The sequence below is a fragment of the Leptosomus discolor genome, chromosome 3 (genome assembly GCF_034619465.1).
Source record: "Leptosomus discolor isolate bLepDis1 chromosome 3, bLepDis1.hap2, whole genome shotgun sequence".
NCBI lineage: Eukaryota > Metazoa > Chordata > Aves > Leptosomiformes > Leptosomidae > Leptosomus > Leptosomus discolor.
Window position 1 is genome coordinate 38,223,259 of NC_141393.1, and position 21,045 is coordinate 38,244,303.

General features: G+C 44.7%; 1 protein-coding gene across 1 annotated transcript in view; it reads left to right on the plus strand.

The window, feature by feature from the left end:
• Positions 1 to 12,110, plus strand: part of RAD51B (RAD51 paralog B) — a 405,106-nt gene extending 392,996 nt beyond the window's left edge. The window contains 2 exon segments of the mRNA XM_086462921.1: positions 11,964 to 12,051; positions 12,053 to 12,110. Of these exon segments, the coding sequence (XP_086319047.1) occupies positions 11,964 to 12,051; positions 12,053 to 12,110 (146 nt within the window).
• Positions 12,111 to 21,045: the final 8,935 nt, after the last annotated feature.

The window sequence follows — 21,045 nt, forward strand, 5'->3', positions numbered from 1 at the left end:
AAATGCCTGAAGTGCTTACATGCAGAGCAGCAGGACCCAATGGCCTTCATTTCACAGTCAGTTAGAAATGAACTTAAGGGGTAGTGGTGCAGATGCCTCCACCCAAGCCAGAGCTCAGAAGGGATAGGTACAAGTGAGTACAAAACTGTTTGCTTTCCCTTTCCCTTGCATTACTGTGGGATACTCACAAACATTTAATTAAAGCTGTTGTATGCATGCTTAACTTGGAGATATCTGTGATTCCTTGAAACCATGACACAGGAGCACCAAAGAAAATACAAGGGAGTCACTGAAGGAAAATACAAATGAATTAGAAAAGCATAGCAACCAGAGAATACATTTCCCATAATACAACAGTCAAAGGTCATGAGATCACAGATGCTCAGTTGCTCATGCATATCTTCTATTCTCTCCACTTGCATGCTTGCTCTGGAGAGGGCAAAGATTTAATGAGGATGGGGCTAGCTTTAGCAGTTCTCACCCTTCCTCACACCCTACATCTGAAAGAGCTTTGAAAGCCTCTTTGAAGTTGGAATAGACACACATTGAACTGACCCAGTGCACACACACAATCTGGGGTTTTCTCATCAGGTACAAAAATACAAGGTGACGGTTCTCTTCCGGCTGCCCTGGATGTGAACAAAGCTGTTGAATCAAAGACTTACTGAATTTAGGGGTGGAAAGAAATTTCTCCATTGCGTGTGTCTTTTCAACCTGCAGTAGTGGCCGTTCTCAAGAGTCTCACAGTTTCTATTAGTCAGTTCATTTTTCCTAGCTCCTTAAGAAGAAATCCTGTTCAGGCAAAACAGTGCACTATTTACAGGAAGCTTGACAGGGTCAAAAAGTGACTGTAAAACCAATCTCTTCTTAAAGCACGTACAGTATCTGCTCTGATGTAGATACTATTAGAACTCGGCAATCTCCGATTTGCTATCAAGGCCTTGAAGGTGATTGCAGAGTCAGATTTCTTAAACTTGGTGACATTGTAAGTGTTATCATTGTCATTAGCAGGGGTAACTTAGTTGCTCCAAGTCTCGCTTAATCTATCCAGCTCACTACATGCAGCTTCTGACCTACTTAGTCACTTCCTGTCTTTGATTTTCTTCTTAAAGCCTGTTTTCTATGTTGGCCTGTGACTGCAATTTAATCTTAATCAAACTTCCTTGGACTTCCATTACTGTCAAGCACAACTCCTCTCACTGTAAAACCCACCCTTCTGAGTGCAAGAAAACTGATTTACAGCCAACAGTCTGCCTCTTTCTTATGCTCCAAGTTCACCTTTGCTTTGTTTTTCTTCCTGTATGAGTCACTCCTTCCCCCTCTCTGAGACATCGTGCTACACTTTCTGTTCCTCTCGGGCTGTCAGTGGCTGAGAAGCTGCCCTGCACGCCTTTACTGGAGAGATCTGGTGAGTATTATTGCGTGTGCCCAGCTACCATGTGCAGATTCGGAAAAAGCTGAACACGAAGAAATTGAGTTGGCCACAAGCTGCTACAGAAAGTCAGCTAGTTTAATATGTTTTTGCCTCTGACCAGAAATGATGACCTACTGTTACCTTATGCCTTTCTTAAGAGCTACTTAAGCAAAACACAACTGTTTAGTCTATGCCTTTCAAACCTAGCATCTCCCCTGCTACTTCAGGGCACCTGTTAACCATACAGATGCTATAAGGTGGGTACCAGCTTAAGAACTTTCCCAGTTCTCACTGGTTCACTCATGCTACAGTAACATCCCTTTGAAATAGACTTCTTCAGACAGTTTCCTTCTATGACCAGAATCCAATTTAAAGTTATTAATCCGGTACCACGGTGACTTTTGCCTCCACAGGGGCACTTCTGAGCTGTTGAGGTCTGTTGTTTTTCAAGCTTCTTTCACCAGCACAGAGAATTTCAAAGATGGCAGCTGTGTATAACACCTAGGAGAGATTTGCTCAGTCTCTCCTTACTCTCTCCTGGCTCTTTTTCCAGTATACCCAGTTCTACTTTTCCTTCTTCCTCCTACTTGTGTGCTCATCAGCACTCATACCCTTTTGGGTTTTGTTGTTCTTGTTAACATATGGAGGTTATATGATCCATCACTGAGTGCAACCTTGTCCTCTTAATAAGCAGAAAATACCATACATTTTGGAAGGAGGAATTTGCTACAGGCCGTTCTCATTAAGCCTCTCCTTCAACTTATCTCAGCTTAAATTGTATTTTTGAACTGCAGTCACTGTGCGGCATTGTAAGTTGAAAACAGCACTTGAGCCCTTTCCAGCAAGGCTTTGAGTGGCCCTGATACTAGGCATGGAGGAGAGATAAGCAGCACATTGAAGTTGTAGTATCGCTGTAGCTGAGGGCAAGGAGTGAATGGAAACATACCCTCCCTCTGGCACTGCCTGGCTCTGGACGAGGGGAGAGGAACAAGCTGAGCAGCTCGGGTTCACACGTGCGGCTGGAGCCAGCGGCCTCTCAGCTGATGACAGATTAGACTCAGGGACTGGTTAGTGGGAAGACTGTGATTAGACCTCAGCAGCATCTGTCTCTAGTGCTAAAGGAATTGCTGCTGTGGGCTGCGATTTTCTCAGCAAGCTGTAATTATACGAAGAACCTCATTCCTGCCGTTTTTCTCAACTACTTAAGTGCAAAAAAAATGTGGGTGAGGGTGCAGGGAAGCAGAAACTGTGAAAAGAGCAGGAAAGAGACACCTGTTTATTTTTGTTCAGCTCATTGCAATTATTTTCTCTCAGTTTCTTAGATTCATATGAATCACAGACTGGTTTTTCCCAAAGGTCAGTGCCAAGATTTAACTCGCTCAAGCTGTCCTGCCATCCACCTGAAGTTGACAGGACACATCCTCTCTGTGCACTTGTGCCCCATGGCATCTTAGATGAGTGTGATGGCACTTCCAGAAGTTGCCACACCAACCCACCAACCTCTGCCCTGGCAGAGTCCCCTCCCTCCTCCCACAGCAGCAGCAGTGTGGGGTGCTGGACTCTGATCATGACTGTTCTCAGGACACCCCCAGGAAGGTATAGCCTGGGCAGAAGTGTGGGATATTGGAGATCAGGCAGGGTGAGCTTGAAACTTACTCCCAAAGGCCCTGTCTAGGATTTAAGAGTTTGAACTTAAAAAATGTTAGGTTTATATAGTAACTGTCTGTTTTAAAAGGTGTGGAAAAGGCAGCAGAAGTTTGAACTCCTGATCACACCTGGGAAGTTTTGCCAAAATAACTATGTCAAAAAAGAGCAAAATTTCTTTGCAAGATTTCTCTACCAGAAAAAACTTTTTGTTTGTGCAGTTGTAACACTGTAGAAGCCCCTTTGCCATAAGTGTTTTCTTCGCTCAGAATATAAGAAGAAAAAGATCTTTTTGTCGATATAAATGTAGGAGAGGAGGAGAAATATCTAAGAGTAGAGTTTGCCAACATAGCTTTACCGTCTAATATTTTAAATGTAGACAAGGTCAAAATGATTCAAACTCATCTATGTGCTCCTTTCTTAACTTTCCTCAGGGCTTTAATGTGATTGTTAGTATACTTTGAAGACAAGAGTGTCTTGTCTATGTTAAACAATTTTACATCAACGCTGTACTCATCTAGAAGAAAGCAGAGTTGTTCCTTACCAGCACGTCTGCCCTCCATCCCCCAGCATGTCTGGCAGCACAGCCAGGGATGAGAGTATGGCAGCAGGAACTCGACCCTTGGGGCTGAAAGCACCGGGAGGCAGTATGTTGGCAAGCAGATCCCCGTCTCCAGAGCCAAGTCTCTGCAGATACTGGTGGGAAAGACACACATCTGGAGTTGTCTGGAATTGGCACAAATTTCAGTGGACAAAGAGGAGAGAAAGGAAGGGTTAGAAGGAAAGTGGAAAGAACACTTCTTGCACATTTTGCTTTCTTTTCCATCTGCTTGTGTGATGTTACTGTGAGCTATTAAACAGCTGCAGTGCTCAGCCCTGGAACAGACTGTGTTTCAGGAGAGATGGAGACGATTCCTACAGCTAAGCACTGTGGGAGCCCCCTAGAATGAACGGGGTGATAGGAATAATGTTTCTCTGATTGACTATTATGCTAAATACACTTTGGACCGCAGCATCTGGGGCAGTAGCCAGAGATGCAATTCTAGCTCCTCAGACCTGAAGCCCTGGCAGGCAGTGGGTACTGCTGGGTGCTTCCGACTCATCCTTTGTGCAGTAGGTGTGTCCCTCTTGTCTTTTGCTTTCCAGGCAGAACCTCCCAACTCTCCCTTGCTGGTTCCGCAATTCAAGGAGTGCAGATTACTCAAAAGGTGTTTGCAGACTGGGAGACTTTGTAGCTTGGGGAGATAAGGGTAGCGAAGGAGGACCAGGCGGGTGTATTGTGACTGCCAAGGACTGAGCAGAAGAGCATTTTTTTTGCATCCATTCAGATGCTCAGCTATTTCCTGCGCTGTTCCTGCAGTCAGCATGCTCCACCTGCTTTTACTTAACCATTTCCTGTTTACGGCTTCCAAAAACTTTCTGGTGAAATCACTAATCTGCCACAAGATCAGTCTTTACAGTCCCTTTTGGGCAGGCTTCCCTGATTATTTTTCTCTCTCCTCAAGTACACAGACCTTTCAGACTGAGAAGCTGTGTGCTGTGTGTGCATGTCTGCATACGTGTGTGTGTGTGTGTCTGTGCATGCAGTCGGTAGTTACATCAGGAAAGTATGTTCTCACTCAGTAAGTCTTTCTGTCTCCATATGCCCCTTCTTTTCTTTGCCTAGTGCTTGCTGCTTTTTGCAAACTTGAGCAAAGAAACAAGCAGTAGCACTGAAGACATGTTCCCCTTTCTATAGAATAGGGGGGCTCCAGGTATTTAGAGGAAAGACTCTTCCCATTACTTTCAAGCGTCTGAGAGCTCTCCCACAAACAAGGGATTTGTTCCCTGGGTAGCCTGCCCAAGCTTCAAATTATTTTCTATCTTTGAAAACAGTGAGGCAATTTCTTCTAGTCTGCTGTTCAGTTTCTCAGATGTGAAAGGCACGGTGTGAGGAGCAGAAAGGATGAGCCAAAGAAAAATAAATCTCTTTCTTACAGTGTAGATGGCTCCCATGAGTCTCCATCTCACACTTAGCCACACATCTTGTAGAAATCACTAGAAAAGCATGCACGCTTCAAGTCTACTCTCCTTAGCCGTACTATAGATAACACTGCAGCCACCACTAAAATCAGTGTTATTTGTCACTGCTTTTGCTGTTTGTTTATTTTTTGTATTTCTCTTCTGGATCAGTGAAAATAGATTCTACAGTTTCCTCTCTGATTCTCATGCTCTTGCATAGTGCTGCAATGTTTGGGTTGTGGTGAGGACTACAGGGGAATGTTCCCTTCTTAAAATAAATCATAAGAACATTTCTGTTGGAATCAGGGCTTGTAGAAGTTTATTTTTTTTCTTAAGAAGAAGAATGTCGGACCAACTTTGACCTGACACCATATCACTTTAAAGACAGCAGGTTTTTGATCCATGTCAGTGTAACATACTGATGTGTATATATGTATGTGTGTATATATGTGCGTGTGTGTGCATATGCATATATACACACATACCAGTATACATGCCAGTTATACTTGTATAACTGGGCACTGAAATCATCCTCTAAGAATGTTGACCTTGTCTCCATCAGACAGATCTGCAATTCCTTAACTAGTCCTACTGCAAGTTAGTGTAAGTCAGGATGCTTAGTCTGCTGACTTAGGTGTAGAAGGTGTAGGTCTATAAGCACATGCCGGCACTGTCGCTGAGCTGTTTCACACTTTTGTAATTATGTTGATGGGCTCACACTCACACACGTTTCTGAATATTTCAAGAAGAACACTAGAGCCCATTTTAACTCTAACTGCACAGGTAGGACTTCTGTATGGGCTAGGAGGTATGGTCTGGGCATTGCTGATGTCCGGGCAGCTGCCTGCTATAGGCATAGCACAACCCCGCTTAGATCAGAGTGTGCTGAAGTCTGTGAGCAGCTTTTGGACTTTCTTTTTAATCAGGAAAAGGAAGCAGTTGTTTTCTGCACAGAAGTGTCTTTCAGATTGACCCAAGTATGTGAAATGGTTACTTTGATTCCCATCCAGCCCAATTCATTCAATAGTTTGTGTCAGGGTACTTGTCATCAGTGGCATGTGCCCAGGGTGAGTCACACCCACCCAGGCAATGATCTGAGAGAGCCTGCGAATCTTTTCATCTTCATTTTACCCTGGTAAATTCATGACTGTGTTGTAGCACACAGCTCTTCATACAGCAGCTCCTTCTAACCAGGTTTCAGCCCAAGAGGCAGCTATTTCCGAAAGAGATTCTCTGTTTCAGTGCCCATCTTTTGTTTTCCAGATGTTTCTTTCACCACACCGCTTTCCGGTTACACTGCAAATTTGGGTGCGCTCAAGATATTTTTGCCTCCCTCCTCCACCCCAAAAATGGAGGAAAGCTGAACTATATGAAAATGCAGCAAGAATGACACCCTCGAGGAAAATGGCAGGGAGGTATAGAGGACCATGCAGGACTCTTTCCAGGAAATGGGTAGAAGGTTCATCACATGAGTCACTGAAACCTTAGATGACTAAATGCTTGAAGAATAAACTGTCAGGAATATGATACTGGACAGGACAGTTGCGGGGGGAGAAGAAAACTTCTTAAATAGCTCTTGTTTGTTTTTTTGTTCATGATTCATTCCTGAGGAAATTGCTGGGTCTCTGGCCCAGGACGGGGGCAGTGTGCAGGTGGTGCCAGCCCTCCTGTGCAGAAGCAGAAGGCAAGCCATGCTAGGGTGCGCAGCCCTGCCACTCCAGGCCCCGGCACTCCTGCCAGAGGGGCTGAGAGGGGATCATGAGCACTCCATGGCTGTCCTGCCCGAGCGAATGAAGTAAGAGAGCGTCACCAACGCACATATGCTTTCTCAATCTATTCCCCTCTTTTATATACCAGCAGGTATGAGACCAAGAGGAAATGAAGGTATTAAAACTCTGATTCTAAATGCCTTTAAAAATTGTATCAATAAAATTGGCCCAAAACTCTGAATTTGGATTTCAGAGAAGGTCTTAAGATTTGAAGTGCTAGTAACAATAGAAGCAGTCAGACTCCCTCCACAGCTACCTCCAGAGGAGCTGAACTAGCATTAGCAGCAGCGGGAAATGTTTGCAGTAGTATCTGAGTGTGGAGAAACCCCAATGTTCCAGTACGCCGTTGCCAGTTCCCATTTTGGTGAGTTTGACCCAGAGCATTTAACATTTCAACATTAGCTCTGTGTCTCATAATGCCATTTACGTAATGATCGCTCATTTGGTTCCCATTAAAATCATGGTCTTTCTTCTGCAAACCACTGCTTGTAAAAATCAAGCCACCCAGTTTTTCATTAGATTGTAATATGGGAAATAAATAGTCTGTGTGTAGGATGCACACTGTCATTCCCGAACAGAGAACAGGGGGCTTTTTTTTCCCCTCTTGGACCTACAGAGTTCAGATCTCAGAAGTAGGATCATGAAAAATCTGTTAAGGGTTGCTGAATCTATCTCCTGGAAAAACAAGATGTAGTTACTCCCCGGTAGATGTTGCTTAGATACTATATTGATAAAAAAGGAGTCTACAGCTCTTTGTAGTCAGAGTGGCAAGAATCCTCTTAAAATTGTAGAAATAGTACCTGTAGCTCTTGCGGGTCGTCCCAGCGCTGCTACCTTTCAAGGCAGCACGGAATGGTTCCTTATATTATATAAACCAGCACTTTGAAGAATTCAGTTTAAAATGTCTCAAACAATGGGGGTTTCACCGCTTCCTGTGGGAGCCTGCTCTGCAGCCTAACTCGTTTCACCATCTGGAGCATTTTCCTGAGTGTCTGCCGGCTTTTAACTTTCTTTTAATTGTGCACCCACTATTTCTTCTTAAAGGTGGCTCGCCAAAAGTTTCTGTTGTGTGACATTCACGTTATGTGGTGCTTTTTTGTTTTGTATGAGGATCAAGAAAACCCTGAAAGATTGATGCCTTCTCTTTGCTTTTTCTTCCTCAGAAATAATAATAACTATTAATAATGTATTACTGCTTTTCTAGCCAGTCATTTCAGCAATTTACAAGGAAGGTCAACATTGTTGTACTCTTTTTACAGATAAGAAAAACTGAAGCACAGGGCAGGAAACAACTTGCCCAGGATCATTCAATGAGCCCATGGCAAGACCTGGATTTTTAACCAGGTCTCCACAATAGTACATTACCTTTTTTTTTTTTTATCCAGTCCAGTTCCCTTTGGCTCTGTTGAAGTACCTAGGAAGGACAGGCTTTACATGAACTTTATTCAGAATTGTCATATTGTAACTGAAAGGTCAGCTTGTTGAATATTTAACAGTTACTATCTTTCCAGTGTGTTGCTTAAGCATCCCAATTAAGTGGTGATAAATAAAACCGACAAAGCATTTTAACAGACTGTTTCAGTCCCTAGGGCCTCCGAGCTGAATTTCCTTCAGCTAGCCTGTGTTTTCCCGGTTGCGGATTGTCCAGATTGAGCACAGTATATATCAAGCACACTCTTATCAGTGCACTGCAGGGAGATTTCCTTCCTCCTTAGTGCCACCATGCTTACTTCACCTGCCGTATTTCCCTTAGCTGTGGTTTTTGGTAAGCATGTTTCTTAGAATCTGGATAGTTGCTGAATTATAAATCTTCCAATTTGGAACAATATCACCGCAATCTGTACAGCACGGTGCACTGGGTAGAGAGTGATGCCCAGCCTAGCACTGACCAGGCTCACCTGGGTATCAGAAGCAGTCTGGCCTTAGCAGCACAGAGCTCTCTGTGGGCTACTAGAAGGCAGGGTGTTTCTCCTACCTGCCTTAAAGCTTCTGCCTGCCTGGCCTGTCATTTCAATGAATATCTTTACTGGGACTAGATCCACCTGAGCATATGGTAAGATGAGTTTTGCTCCTCACCTCCCCATGGGAATGGCCAGGGAAGGCAGCCACAGGCCTGTGCTCGCAGTCCAGTCTGCAGGGGTCTCATAACTGCCCCACACTGACCGGACACTGAACTGCCAGCCCCCATCACGTCCAAGGTGCAGCTCCCTGTATGGACCGAGAAATGGATAATTAGAGTTCTGGGTAGGCCAGAGTTATATATGAGGGACAGCACATAGACCTTCCTGGCTGGTGACACTTTCAAAGTATGCCAGCAAGTGAAGCCCTTACCATCTGAGTTATTCTCCCCACTGCTCCTTCAGGCCTCCTTTATTCTAGTTATCACTGAGCCAGCGTTTGATTTACCGAAAACTACAAGATTGCTGTAGGTCACTGAGCATATTGTCTTGGCTTTCAGATTGAGTTTGAGAAATTACCAGCGGTGTCATGCTTATGCCTCCTGGCCGTGTGAATAGAGGAAGCTAAGACGCAACAATAGATTACATAAAGCAGGGAAATCCCCCTCAAACTTCTCCCAGACTATCTCAAACTGACGTTGATTTGCATACATACACTACAAATAACTTTGCAATAGCTTCTAGCCCCATGAAAGGGTTACATGTGCTTGCCTATGATCACTTAGGCCAGTTCCACCAGTTGAATCACTCAGAGAAAATAAAAGACTGATTCAGAGCCTGTATAGAAATCTAAGCAGTTTTATGTAGCATCAGCCTACTTCAGGTAAGGATACAACTGGTTAATGCTATTCCACATAAAATCAGTGGAAAATGCTGAAAACCTATTAGTAACTAGCAGTTATTGTAGCAAACCAGTGCTGAAAAGATATGTTAAGCTTTATAATTTGTGCTTATAGATCGGTGGTATCATTCTTCAGCTGAACTTGCAACTAAGCCTGCTATACAAGCCCTGTTTGATGGAAAATGAAGTTTACTAAGAACCAGAAAAAAGCTATAGTATCCTGTAGTTGAAACCTATGGCCAGCTGCTTTACAAAATCTGAGACTCATTAGGCCTGGAATTCCTGGGCAATGCTGTTCAAAAACCATGGTGTTAAACAGTCTTCCAAAATTCCTGTAATTTGCTTAAAAGTCATGGTTTAACAGAAACAAACAAGTGAGCAAAAAAGAGATAGCAAAATGAAAATGTATATTACTGGGTTATCTCAGGCTCGAAAATGTAGTTGGCTAATGTGGCGCTACAAAAATCTTTTACATTATCTTTGATGCACTACGAATGACAATGTTTATAAGCCTAGTACGTCATGCCTACGGAATGCCTAAATTCTTCTTGAAGACAGATGGTATTTTCTGTTCCCTTGCTGAGAGAGTGGGGTTTGGGGAGTTGGTTGGTTGGTTGGTTTGTTTGTTTGTTTTAATAGGATAAGAATGTGAAGTTCCCAATGTCTCGCTGAGAGCTGTTTCTTTAGAAAGAATTTGCTCACCTTCTCCCTTTCCTAGCTTTCCATTGAAACAAGTTCTGTCATTTGCTGCCAGCCCTCTCCCAAAGCTAGACAGAGTATAGACAACCGCACTGATTCTTTAGGCTCTCCCAGTAAATTCACTGAAGGATTTTCTGTACATTTTCTGGGTTGTCAAGCCAGCTCTACATTAAAATTAAGTATAGTTGGGTAGGAATATGATTTTAATCAGTGCTGTAGATGCCTTGCAGTAAATACCAAAGCTGTTTTAAACAGTCTTAGAGGTGCTTTTGTCAGTATAGGGTATTTCCCTTGATCAATTCATCAAAGGTGGGGTTTGTTCTACCTGCATTAGGATTGTCATCATTGTCATATACCAGGACAGCTATATGAGCAACGCTTTTCTAGTGTAGTTGCTTTTCATATGGTTAACAAACAGGGCTAGAGAGGAGGAAGAAATCTGAGACACAGCTTCCCTTGACAACCTTGTTTCTTCTACAATATCACCTCTGTTAATAATGTCATGGCCTGTTGCAGTGGAATACCTTGCCTTTCACCCTTCTCCTTTCAGCTATATTGACTTTCTTCAGAGCTTTGATACGGAACAATAGGAATTGGCCCAGGTATGAACTGGCTGTTCTGCAGAGTCCTTCAGGCAGCTGAGGTCTCCCCATGCTACAATGGAGCTTGTCTCAATGGGTCAGCTGAGACTGGAAGAGGAAAAGTACATGTTTGAATAGGCCTGGGACACCTTGCGATGCAGTTAATAACAGCAAACATGAGGACATGACATGATCTAACTGATGTTTCATTAGTACCGTGGATATTTTGGTCCTGATAACTGTGTGTGTTTCTTCAAGTTGTGTTCTTTTCATCAGCTTGCAGATTGATCAGAAAGCCTTTCATTTTGTTTTTTAATATCTCCTCCCACAAAGAACAGGCCATTTTCTACAGAAAGTATCTAATCACAGTAATATAATATCCTGTGTTTACATAGAAAACTTAATTCCAAAACACTTGACAGCCTGGCACTGACATGGGACTAAGATTAGAAGAGGAACAGCTCATACTGGTTAGTATGCTTTGCTCTCAGCCTAGGTGTTAGTAAAGCATATAGGGTGGAGCCATAATATTTTCTCTGAATCCAAAGCAATTTGCTGATAGTTGGAAAGTATATTGGTATAAGCTGTGCTCTAGGAAATGTGTTTGAACTGTAGAAAATAAGCTGTGGTAGAGAATGTCAGTCCTCTTGCACATCCCATTCTCTGTTCACAGGCACTGGCTACCAAAAACCAGTTTTATTGCAAAATTAGGGTGATGCAAAGGTCCTCAGCAAGTACACGCTGGCCTTTGGAGAGCTCTGTCAAAGGATGGTAGAGGGGCCTGGACTAGTCTAAGGCTTGGCTCCAGAGCACAAGAGTAGCATCAGAAATGTTGCCAGCCAGAATGAGAGAGTCTGGACATTGCTAACTAGAAGACACCCAGGCAGGCAGCAGAAAGAGGGTCGTTACATATACATCAATCCATTTTCAGCAAGTCTGTGAAATAATATCGTACTGAACTAATTACCTTGATTTGTTTTGTGGATTAAATGGGTTTCCAAGTGGTTATGATCTCATTCTGGGAGTTGAGGTGTCTGTCTTTATTGTGTGTTTCAGATGGAAAGGATCCAACAAAATTAACCTGGGAAGGAACCAATTCTGCCCTGCAGACCATACGAGTGAGGAACACTGCCTTGAAAGATACTTGATGCTGCTTTACCCAGCACTAGTGGTGAGACTCCGAGCAATACATCCAATGTATAGAAAGGACAAATGAAACCTCCACCAAGAAATGAATGAATGACCAGATCAGTTTTGAAAAATCTGGTGAAGCAGATAGTGAGCATTCTTCTTTTGTCTCTTTAAAGACTAACTTTAAAACCAAGCGCTCTTCTTTGTATGTGTGGGACCATACTTAACTCTGAACCTACAAAAATCCTGTATTTTGTTTAGGTTAATTTAAATGACATAGTAATAAAAGCCTCTGAACAACACACATGCTACTGAAGAAGCATAAGCCACACATGCCTTCCTAATTCACCCCATTACCTCACCAATCTGGAGGAACCGAGAGTCAAACACACAAGAGTGCTTGGTGTCCACAGCCCATAACACAGTGAAATGTTCGCTTCTGCTTTTTAAGAGAAATGATAAACCCACTCAGTGGCTTGATTAAGAAGCAATAGTTCAGTAAGCTTTCATTCCTGTAACTCACTTGAAAATCATTAGAGATGATGTAACAGAATTGCTAATAGCCAGGCTCTGACAGTTCAGAATGGAAGGAGAACAGGTAGCAATCCAAAAGGTGGGAATATCAGTGTGTATTACATCTGCTTAGCTTCATTTATCTTCAAAGCACTTTTAAAGTATCCACAGTGTGACTGCAAACCACAGAACTATTTACTCACCTTACCGACTTAGAGAATGTATGACTTGCTCAAGGCCGCTGAAGGCATCTCTGGCTGTGCTGCGATCAGGACCAGGTTGTTCCCAGCTCTCAAGCCTCACATCCCTAAGGGAAAGCCATGGGTTCAGCTAGTGCGACTGATGGTGCACAGTTGCCATTGGCCCTGTCCTCTGCAGTCACAGGGAAAGCCTCCCTGAGCAACCTCTTGAAAAGCAGAGTAACCCGTACAGAAATATGGGAGGACTGGAGTACTGTGCTGCTGAAGTGGCTGTGGGTAACCCAGCAACGATACCTGCTGCAGCAGGGCCACCTGTGGTAGTGGGGCGAGCGGGTTGCTGTCTGCTGTTTGGTAGGCAGTATCTGGGTGACGAGAGAGTTCCTGGGGAGCACATGGCCCCTGTTAAAAAGTACTGCGCACCCTTACCATAGCAGTGCAAGACACTGAGAAGCTCATGGGATGTGGAAGCTGATGTCATGTCACTCCCAGCCACCAAACAGTACGGCATGGAGAAGGTTACTTGTCAGCTCTACTTACATGTCTGCTCACGTGGCTTTGGGTTCTCCTTTAACAAGGAAGTTTCCATCACAACAAGGAAGCTATTCCATTTCAATAAGCTGCTTTTAAAAGCTAATATGTTTCACCCTGGAGAAGAGCAGTTCTCCAGCTTCAGCGTTGCCAGTTTTGTGCTTTGAAGAGACCTTTGTAAAATTTAATTTTAATTTGGTTTTAACTAAAGTTTAGATTTTCTTCTTGACAGTGCTGCACTACTGGCCACTCAGTCAAACCCTGCTGAACTTGCTTGTAGCCATTGTATCTGGGTATCCTGTAAATATTTGGTAGAGCACTCTTGTGCTCTTATAGTCACATGCCTGGTTCCAGGACCCTTCAGAAGCACAAAAGGCTGAAGGCAGGGAAAATTCCACTGAGATGCATTCAAGTCTCCAGGGAGCAACTGCACTCTGTTTAGACTAAAATTTCTCATTGCTGCCTCTCCCTTTTTTAAAAAACATGGAAGGATAGAGAGGGGAAGCTGAAAGGTAGAGGTTTTATCATTATAAACACCAAAATGCAAGCACTGTTTCACTCATTTCTCTCATATTGCAGGACCATTTGTGGTTGGAGAGGGAGATAAAGCTTTTTAATGCTCTCTGCACTACCTGGGAAATTTCCATCCCAGTTCTAAAATGTTTTACAAACATTAATGAATTAAAGCTTAATCCCCTTCTTCTCAGCCCTGTCAAGCAAGTACTAAATACAGTTTAAAGACAGGGCTAATGAGAATAAAAAAGTTGTGCCTTGCCTGAAGTCACATGGGCAGTGTGGCAAGAGGACTCAGGTCTTTGAGTCCCAGCTTTCTACCTTATGCCACAGACAACAGGCATTCCCTCTCTTTTCAAGGCATGCTGTAATTCCCCTTCTGGGATGTATATATATATAGTGAAAACATGCTGGCGTCACACCTTGAGATAACCTTGGTTTTTTCCCCTTGGATCAGAGACCCTACTCACAGCTGCTGTCCTGTGGCATTAAGATGTTGAAAAAATCGGAGAGGAATGGGGTAGGGGACAGGCAGCATGTCACTGCTGTCTGCCTTGGGCACATTCTGCCTCCACTGCTGCCAGTGGAGTTCATGTGCTATCGTGAGGAACCTCAAACATTTTTGTATGTGCTTCCATATAATATTCAGGCAGGATTGTGGTAAAAATGCCACAATCAAAGAGAGAACTTGGCTGACATGAAAATTGGACAAATGAGCCAATAAGTCACTCCTGTATTGAATATATGTGATTTCATTATCCTTCTGTATATGACCTGCATTTCTTACTGCTTTTGTTATCAGAATCCTGTAACTACTGCTGCAGCCATCTCTTTCACCTCTTCAGAAGAGAGGCATAATCCATCAGCCAGTTCCTCTCCAGCGGTATGAGTCAGGTTTTTACCAAGGGGTTAATGGTCAGTTGAAGAGAGTTGTTCCCGACAGGGCTGAGCAAAAAAGCAATGTGCACGTGAGTCATGAAGTGGAAGAGAAGGAAACAAATCTATAGACTTAAAGGTTTTGAATTATTTCATTTCGCTTAGCTTCCTTTGTCCACATCGATCGATAACCAGACATGCAAAAGCTGGACATGTGTCGATGGTGGCTGGCATAAGCGGGACTGAGAGCTTCTCCCACTGTGCAAACAAACCTGAAGTCAGTCAGCCCCCCAAAACAGATTAGTGTGTACCAGCTATTCCAGCCCTTGCAGGTGAGAGATGCTGGGAGAAAAATCAGATCACAGTGCAGCAGCCTCCTCCTGTCTCTCCTGTGACCCTGTGGTGTACCCCAGCACGGGTGCCTTTGGCTTATTCACGGTGTTACCTTCCATGACAAGGCCCCAGCACTGGTCCTTGGGTACGCTTCTTCTGTAGCCCCCTTCCCTGCAGAGGATCCAGTCTCACTGCAGATGCTGTGCACAGTGCTTATTTCATTCCCCACTGAAAGGCAGCCAGGCCTGAGGTGGAACATGGCAAGCGCTTCGCTGCGCCTGGCAACTCCACGCAGCTGCTGAAAACAAGTGGGGAAGAAAGCGGTGTGCAAACACTGGGGAATTTTCACATAGGCAGGATGTAATTAGCAGAGCTGGAATTTGGCCAGGACGCTGGGGTTAAAACACTGGCTTGCAGGTAACACACTGGGATCTTTCATAATTCAAAAGCTCAGGATCTCCCATTTCCATCTTACCTGGAAGATGTCAGAAGGCCGTTCACTATTTAATGTTCCTGGGCAGCTCTCGAACATCTGACACAAAGGAAAAAGTGTCTAATGGTGCTGCACCTGCAGAGCTTCTCCGCCAGCAACTGCCCACCATGAACAGCAGCTGAAAGGATCACATCCTGACAGGGCTACGGCTGCATTGCGGTAAAACTTGCCACAGCTGCCTCCGTGCCTTTGGGTTCATTTCACCCTTAACTCTCATCGCTCGATTTCAGGCACCAAATCCCCACCAAACAGAAAGAAAAGGTCATAAAATTAGGGCAGCCTCTCATACGTAAAACACCATAGAGAGAATGTTACCATTAGGTGCTGCTTCAACCTTATTCTCTGCCACTTGAAATAGTACCAAATTGGTATTGGACAACAGAGAATTAGGTGGAGCACTTCTCCCCAGTGCAGATGAGTGAGCTTTTCCAACTGGCCTTGGTGGTAATACACAGAGCGTTAAGAGCTCGTGCCTCTTCCTTCCTTCCAGCAGAGAAATCACGTTCAAAGCAGCAGAACATTTTTTCCCCTTCATGATCTCACTTTCCGTATAAGCAATCTTTGTGTTTACTACGAGGATGTTGCGTGTCCACAGAAGGTCAGGGAAGTCATTCATGAATCTCACGTGTGGAAAGTCCGCACGACGTTTCTACCACGATGTGGCCCACAATCTGAAATATAAATAGTTGCAAACCTTTAACCTCTCGTCTGTCAGACCTGCAGACCGTGTACAGTTTGAAGAGCTGACTTCCTCCCTGTCGTGCAGTGCATGCAAGCAAAACAAGGGGTGTTCCTGCCATCTGAGAAAGCATAATCTCTGCATTAGTAAGTCATAAAGAAGGGACTGCTCCTATGTATGCGAGGGCTCCCCATATCAGTTTTTGATTTGTTTGGGTTTTTGTATGCCCAGGCTGCCATGCAAGTCCCTGTCTTTGTCAAGTGTTGCTTAATACAACCACTGCCGAAACTTGCTGAGAGCACCTCAGTCAGTGGGATGCAAGCCTACAGACTGACTGGAACAGTGAAGTGAGCTGGAGAGAGTAAAGTACGGGCAGCTGCAGGCAACAGGAAATCCAGCACTAATAAATAAAACGTCTTATAGCCAGAAAGAGGAAATAAACAGCAGCAGCACAAACTGAGAGGACAGAAGAGAGGAACACAGCATAACTGTGGCGCGGGAATCACTGCATTACAGTGAGCTTATTTTTACAGAACGTTGTCCTGGTTGGTTGTGTGTTCAGATTGAAAAAAAAAAAAAAAAGTGGCAGAGTGGGTGGACTGCTCAAAGAGAGGGTCTCTATCAGAAGTTGTCAACAACCACTGTAATTAAGGAAGCAGCCAGAGCACACACAACCTGAGCTGCCGCCAAAGTGAAATGAAAGCATTTTTTGTTTGCAGCTGTAGCCCCAAAGGGTAATAAAAGATGGTTCTACCGTGCCAAGTGAGGAGCTGCAGGGACACCATTTCTAGATGGCGAATGCCCTGCTCCCATCTTTCCAAAATTACATGCCGTGGGGAGGCAGCAAGTTACTCTTCCTACATCAAAGCACATGCCTGCACACTCCGTCTGACTGCAGCAGCCGTCTCGGGAGGCCAGCCACCAGGTAGGTGAGCCCCCAACCACCATGGTAACTATGGCGGTGGCACAGCCTGAGCTCTGCCCTCCAGCTGATGGGCTGTTCCAGCGCTGCTTGGTCCAGATTGCCGAATCAGCAACCCTTAATTTTTCCCCCTTGCACTCTGCCATGGGTGCGCCGTGGCCCCATGGTATTGCCACCACCAGTGGGAGCTGCTGCATCCAGAAGAGCTGCACCCCGCTCTCCTGCCGAGGGTGGCTGCGTTCAGGAGGTTCACTGGTGCCTTGGCAAGGAGCTTGGTGCACGGCATGACAAAACGGTACTCTTCTTGCTGCTGGTAGCATCTTTCACCTGGAGCGGCCGTGTGGCCTGGGCCCACGCTGTGGCCGGTGCTGGGGAGCCGCAGGTGGGCTGGCAGAGCCGAGAGGGTCGGCATGGACCTTCTCAGCCGTGGGACAGTATTGTGAGCCTTTCACTGGTGGCTGTAGAAACTCATGTGCAGGTTCAACAAAGGGAAAGAAGCCATTCACAAATTGCATGCATATTTCTGAGTTCGTTCACTGAGTGGCGTTTGCCTTTCATCCTCCCCCCTCCCCGAGCCCTATGCGCATTGCTGGCATTCTCTCCCAATCCCATATAATAATTCCCAGGTCTCCGCAAGCTACTGCCTGCCAATGGAGCCCATGGTCACTGGACAGCCAGCCCAGTCACATGAAAAGTTAGATGCAAAGGTTTAACTCTTTCTCCTGACCCCAGCTCCTGTTGCCATGAATCCCCTGCAGTGTTTTCCTAACTGGGTGCCAGGGAAGCTTTGCGCCAGGCAGGGTGCTAAGACGGTGGCTATTTAGCTGCAGCATTTCCAGAGCCTTTGAATGCTCTCCTAAGCTGTCAATACAAGCAGTGGAGCCAGGTGAATGTCTGACAAGACTGCCGTTTAGACCTGAATTAAAAAAAGAACTGCTGCTTTCCAACCGAATGCATATTGCTGTTGCCCCACTTTCTCTAGCCCAGCAGCCCTACTAGTGGTTAATTGCTTCAGCAGGGTATGGAAATCACTTCTTAAAGCCTGTATACAGGGTACACGGCTATGATCCTGTATAATTTCAGCCTTCACTGGACATTGCCAGTATGTTTGTTACTAGGGAATCAAAAAGAAAATACAGTCCTTTCCCTAAAGCCTTCCATTACCAAATGGTAGAGGATAGTGCAGGTATTTAATACATTACACAACTTGTGAAAGTGGTAAAATATTTTCTTTCACATTCTTCCTACCTGTGAGACATCAGAGAAAACACATGCTTCTGAAGAATCTCAAATGGAAGTGATTTTTTTATTAAATACAGATGAAAAGCAGAAATGTTCAAAAGCTGGTTCTGATATACAGGCAGTGACAGTCGTTTCCTCGCTATCACTGTAATTGGAGGGAGTATCTCCTGCAGAAAGAGTTCTTGTTCTCCACCTGATGCTTCCACGTAGGATTTCACACATGCGACAGTGTATGATTCATGACTCACTGGTCAGCTTTGGAAAGCATGGGAATTGTGCCTGGCTGTCAGGGCCCAGTGTTCATCTGCGTTTCACATGGCCCACAGAAATACGTGCCGGTTGCACCTTCGAGCCAAACAGTTGGATAATCAAACTGAGCACTCAGTTTTGGTTCTTTTCTTTGGAGGGGAGGGGGCAGGTTAGTTATGAACTCCCACCTGTACATGCATTTTTGTGGGTTTAAGTGAAAAGATCATGGCAAAGTTTTAAGTTACAGTCTATTTGTATTGTTTGTTTAAGCACCATCATTACCAACATAACTTTCAAAAACAAACAAACAAACAAAAAAACAAATAAAATTTACAGTATTTTTCAAATTCTCTGCATTTCTCATGTATTCAAAAGTGTAAGCCTGTTCTGCCTGACTGGCTGGCTGCTTGGTTGATGCTTTATATTTTATTACATTGTTTAATTATTTATTGTAAGCCTCCAAAATCATAAAATCGGATTTCTAGTCTCAGCCTCTACATTCATATGTAGCTACTGAAAAGTGGCTTGTCTAACTCTTTAGTATATTGGGCTTTCAACATACTTCGCTTAAATTGGATATTTCCAAATGAATCCAAACAGGAGACTTGAGAAATCCTGCTTCTCCCAGATGAGAGCATAGCTGAATAATGTAAGAATTACTTTTCTCACTGAAAAGCATTAACAAAATGCATGCATAAATACTGGTGTTTGATCGGGCAGTGCTGCCTGTTTATTTAAAGGAAAAACTTATTTAACCCTTCAGGAGGGATTCAAACTACCGGTAAGAATGGCGATAGGTCTGAGCTCCCAAATGGTAACGTGTTTGTAGAAGAAAATACAAGTCGGTGATGTCTGTGCCTGTGCTGGCACTGCCTGCGCTGCCACATGACTTCCAGGCAACCAGTGAGGAGGATTTTTGGTTTCTGGAAAGCACAGTGAAACAGGGGAGCCCGGGGATCACCAAATTGTCTTTCCTTCTATGAAGTATTGTCTTCAAGATACTGCTTGACATTCATTCAGTCAAACATTTTGACAATTTGAACAAACAAGCAGAAAATGGCTTTGATTTTTGGCCCCAGTGGGCCGTCTGTGAAGGAGAATAAGTAGCGCAGCATGTGCTGTGTCTCTTAAATACCCTTCCTTGCCAGAAACATATGTAGCGTGTTTCCCAGGCTGTGGAAGGGGTTATCGCTTCCAGTCCACCAAGTCACCCTTCTCTCTCCACACACTCCTCGCCATCCCCAACCCTGCATCAGACTGGGTGAAAGGAGGCATCGCTCTGAATCACTGTATTGTTACTGGTCTGGGGGGAGAGGGTGCATGTGCACGTAATGCATTAATTTGTGCATGTTTCTGAGAGGTACTGCATTTGCAGTCGCTTTACAGCAGCACAAAAGAGAAGCATGAAGCCGAGGTGGCAGATATGCAGGCACGTAAGAGCCAGACCTGCGCGCCTCTGCCGTGCTCTGCCAAGCCATGCCCGCTTGTGCTAGCGTGCTGCTGCAGTGTACCTTCGGAGAGCCTTGGGCCAGGGCGCCGCACGGCTTGGGGAGCTGCCAGAGGAGCTTTTGTCTGTGCTTTCATGGCGGCTTTAAGAAGGGCGATTAGCATTTGGGTCAGAGCACATGGAGCAGCCCCGGCTGGGGTGGGAGAAGTCACACTGCGAGGCCACACTTGAACGTGGCCGCTTCACTGTACCGCCCTGGGTACAAAGCCTGCTTGTGTGGGGCATGTCCCGTCGTGCGTCACGCTTTGGTTGTCAGCAGCAGTCATGGGTTCCTGGAGGGTGACACAATAACCTCTTTATGCTTAAGAGAATAGCGGGGGAATTGTGGGAGGCCATTGGAAACGTAGCAGCGAAGAAGTGGTTTGGCTTTTGTCTGTCCCTCAAGGTAAGGTGCCCACTGAGCTGCCCCTGATGTGCTGCGATCAGCCCGCGCATAGAGCAGCGTCGAAGGTGAACGCGGGACTTCAGGTATCTGGATGGAAGACAAGTTAGGGGAAACACATGAGGAAGACCCCATGTTACCTCTGTGGTAACAACATGATAAAACTGCTTATTTAGGGTAGACTTCTACAGCAGCTCGCTCTGAAGTCTGGGCTGCCACAGTCTTGTTGCCCCCACTACCTTCAACACCAGCACAGCCACTCAGGGAATCAGCTCAAAGAGCTGATCTGTCTGAAATTAAACTGTTGGGTTTTTTTTTAAAAAAAGGTTTGCTTTAATAGAACGTCTCAAAGTTTCATTCAAAGAGAACTGGACAAATAAAAATACTAGGAATTGCAAAGGGCCAAAACAGAAATTCGAAAAAAATACTAATACAGGCTATTTTTAAATAAGAGCTAGTTAAATCTTTCTTACTGTATCCATCACTGTCTCCTTTGCCAGCCCCTCAGCCATCCCCTCCACAAAGCAGTAAGCCTAAACAATTCAGATATGCTAAGCAAAGCTACTCTGA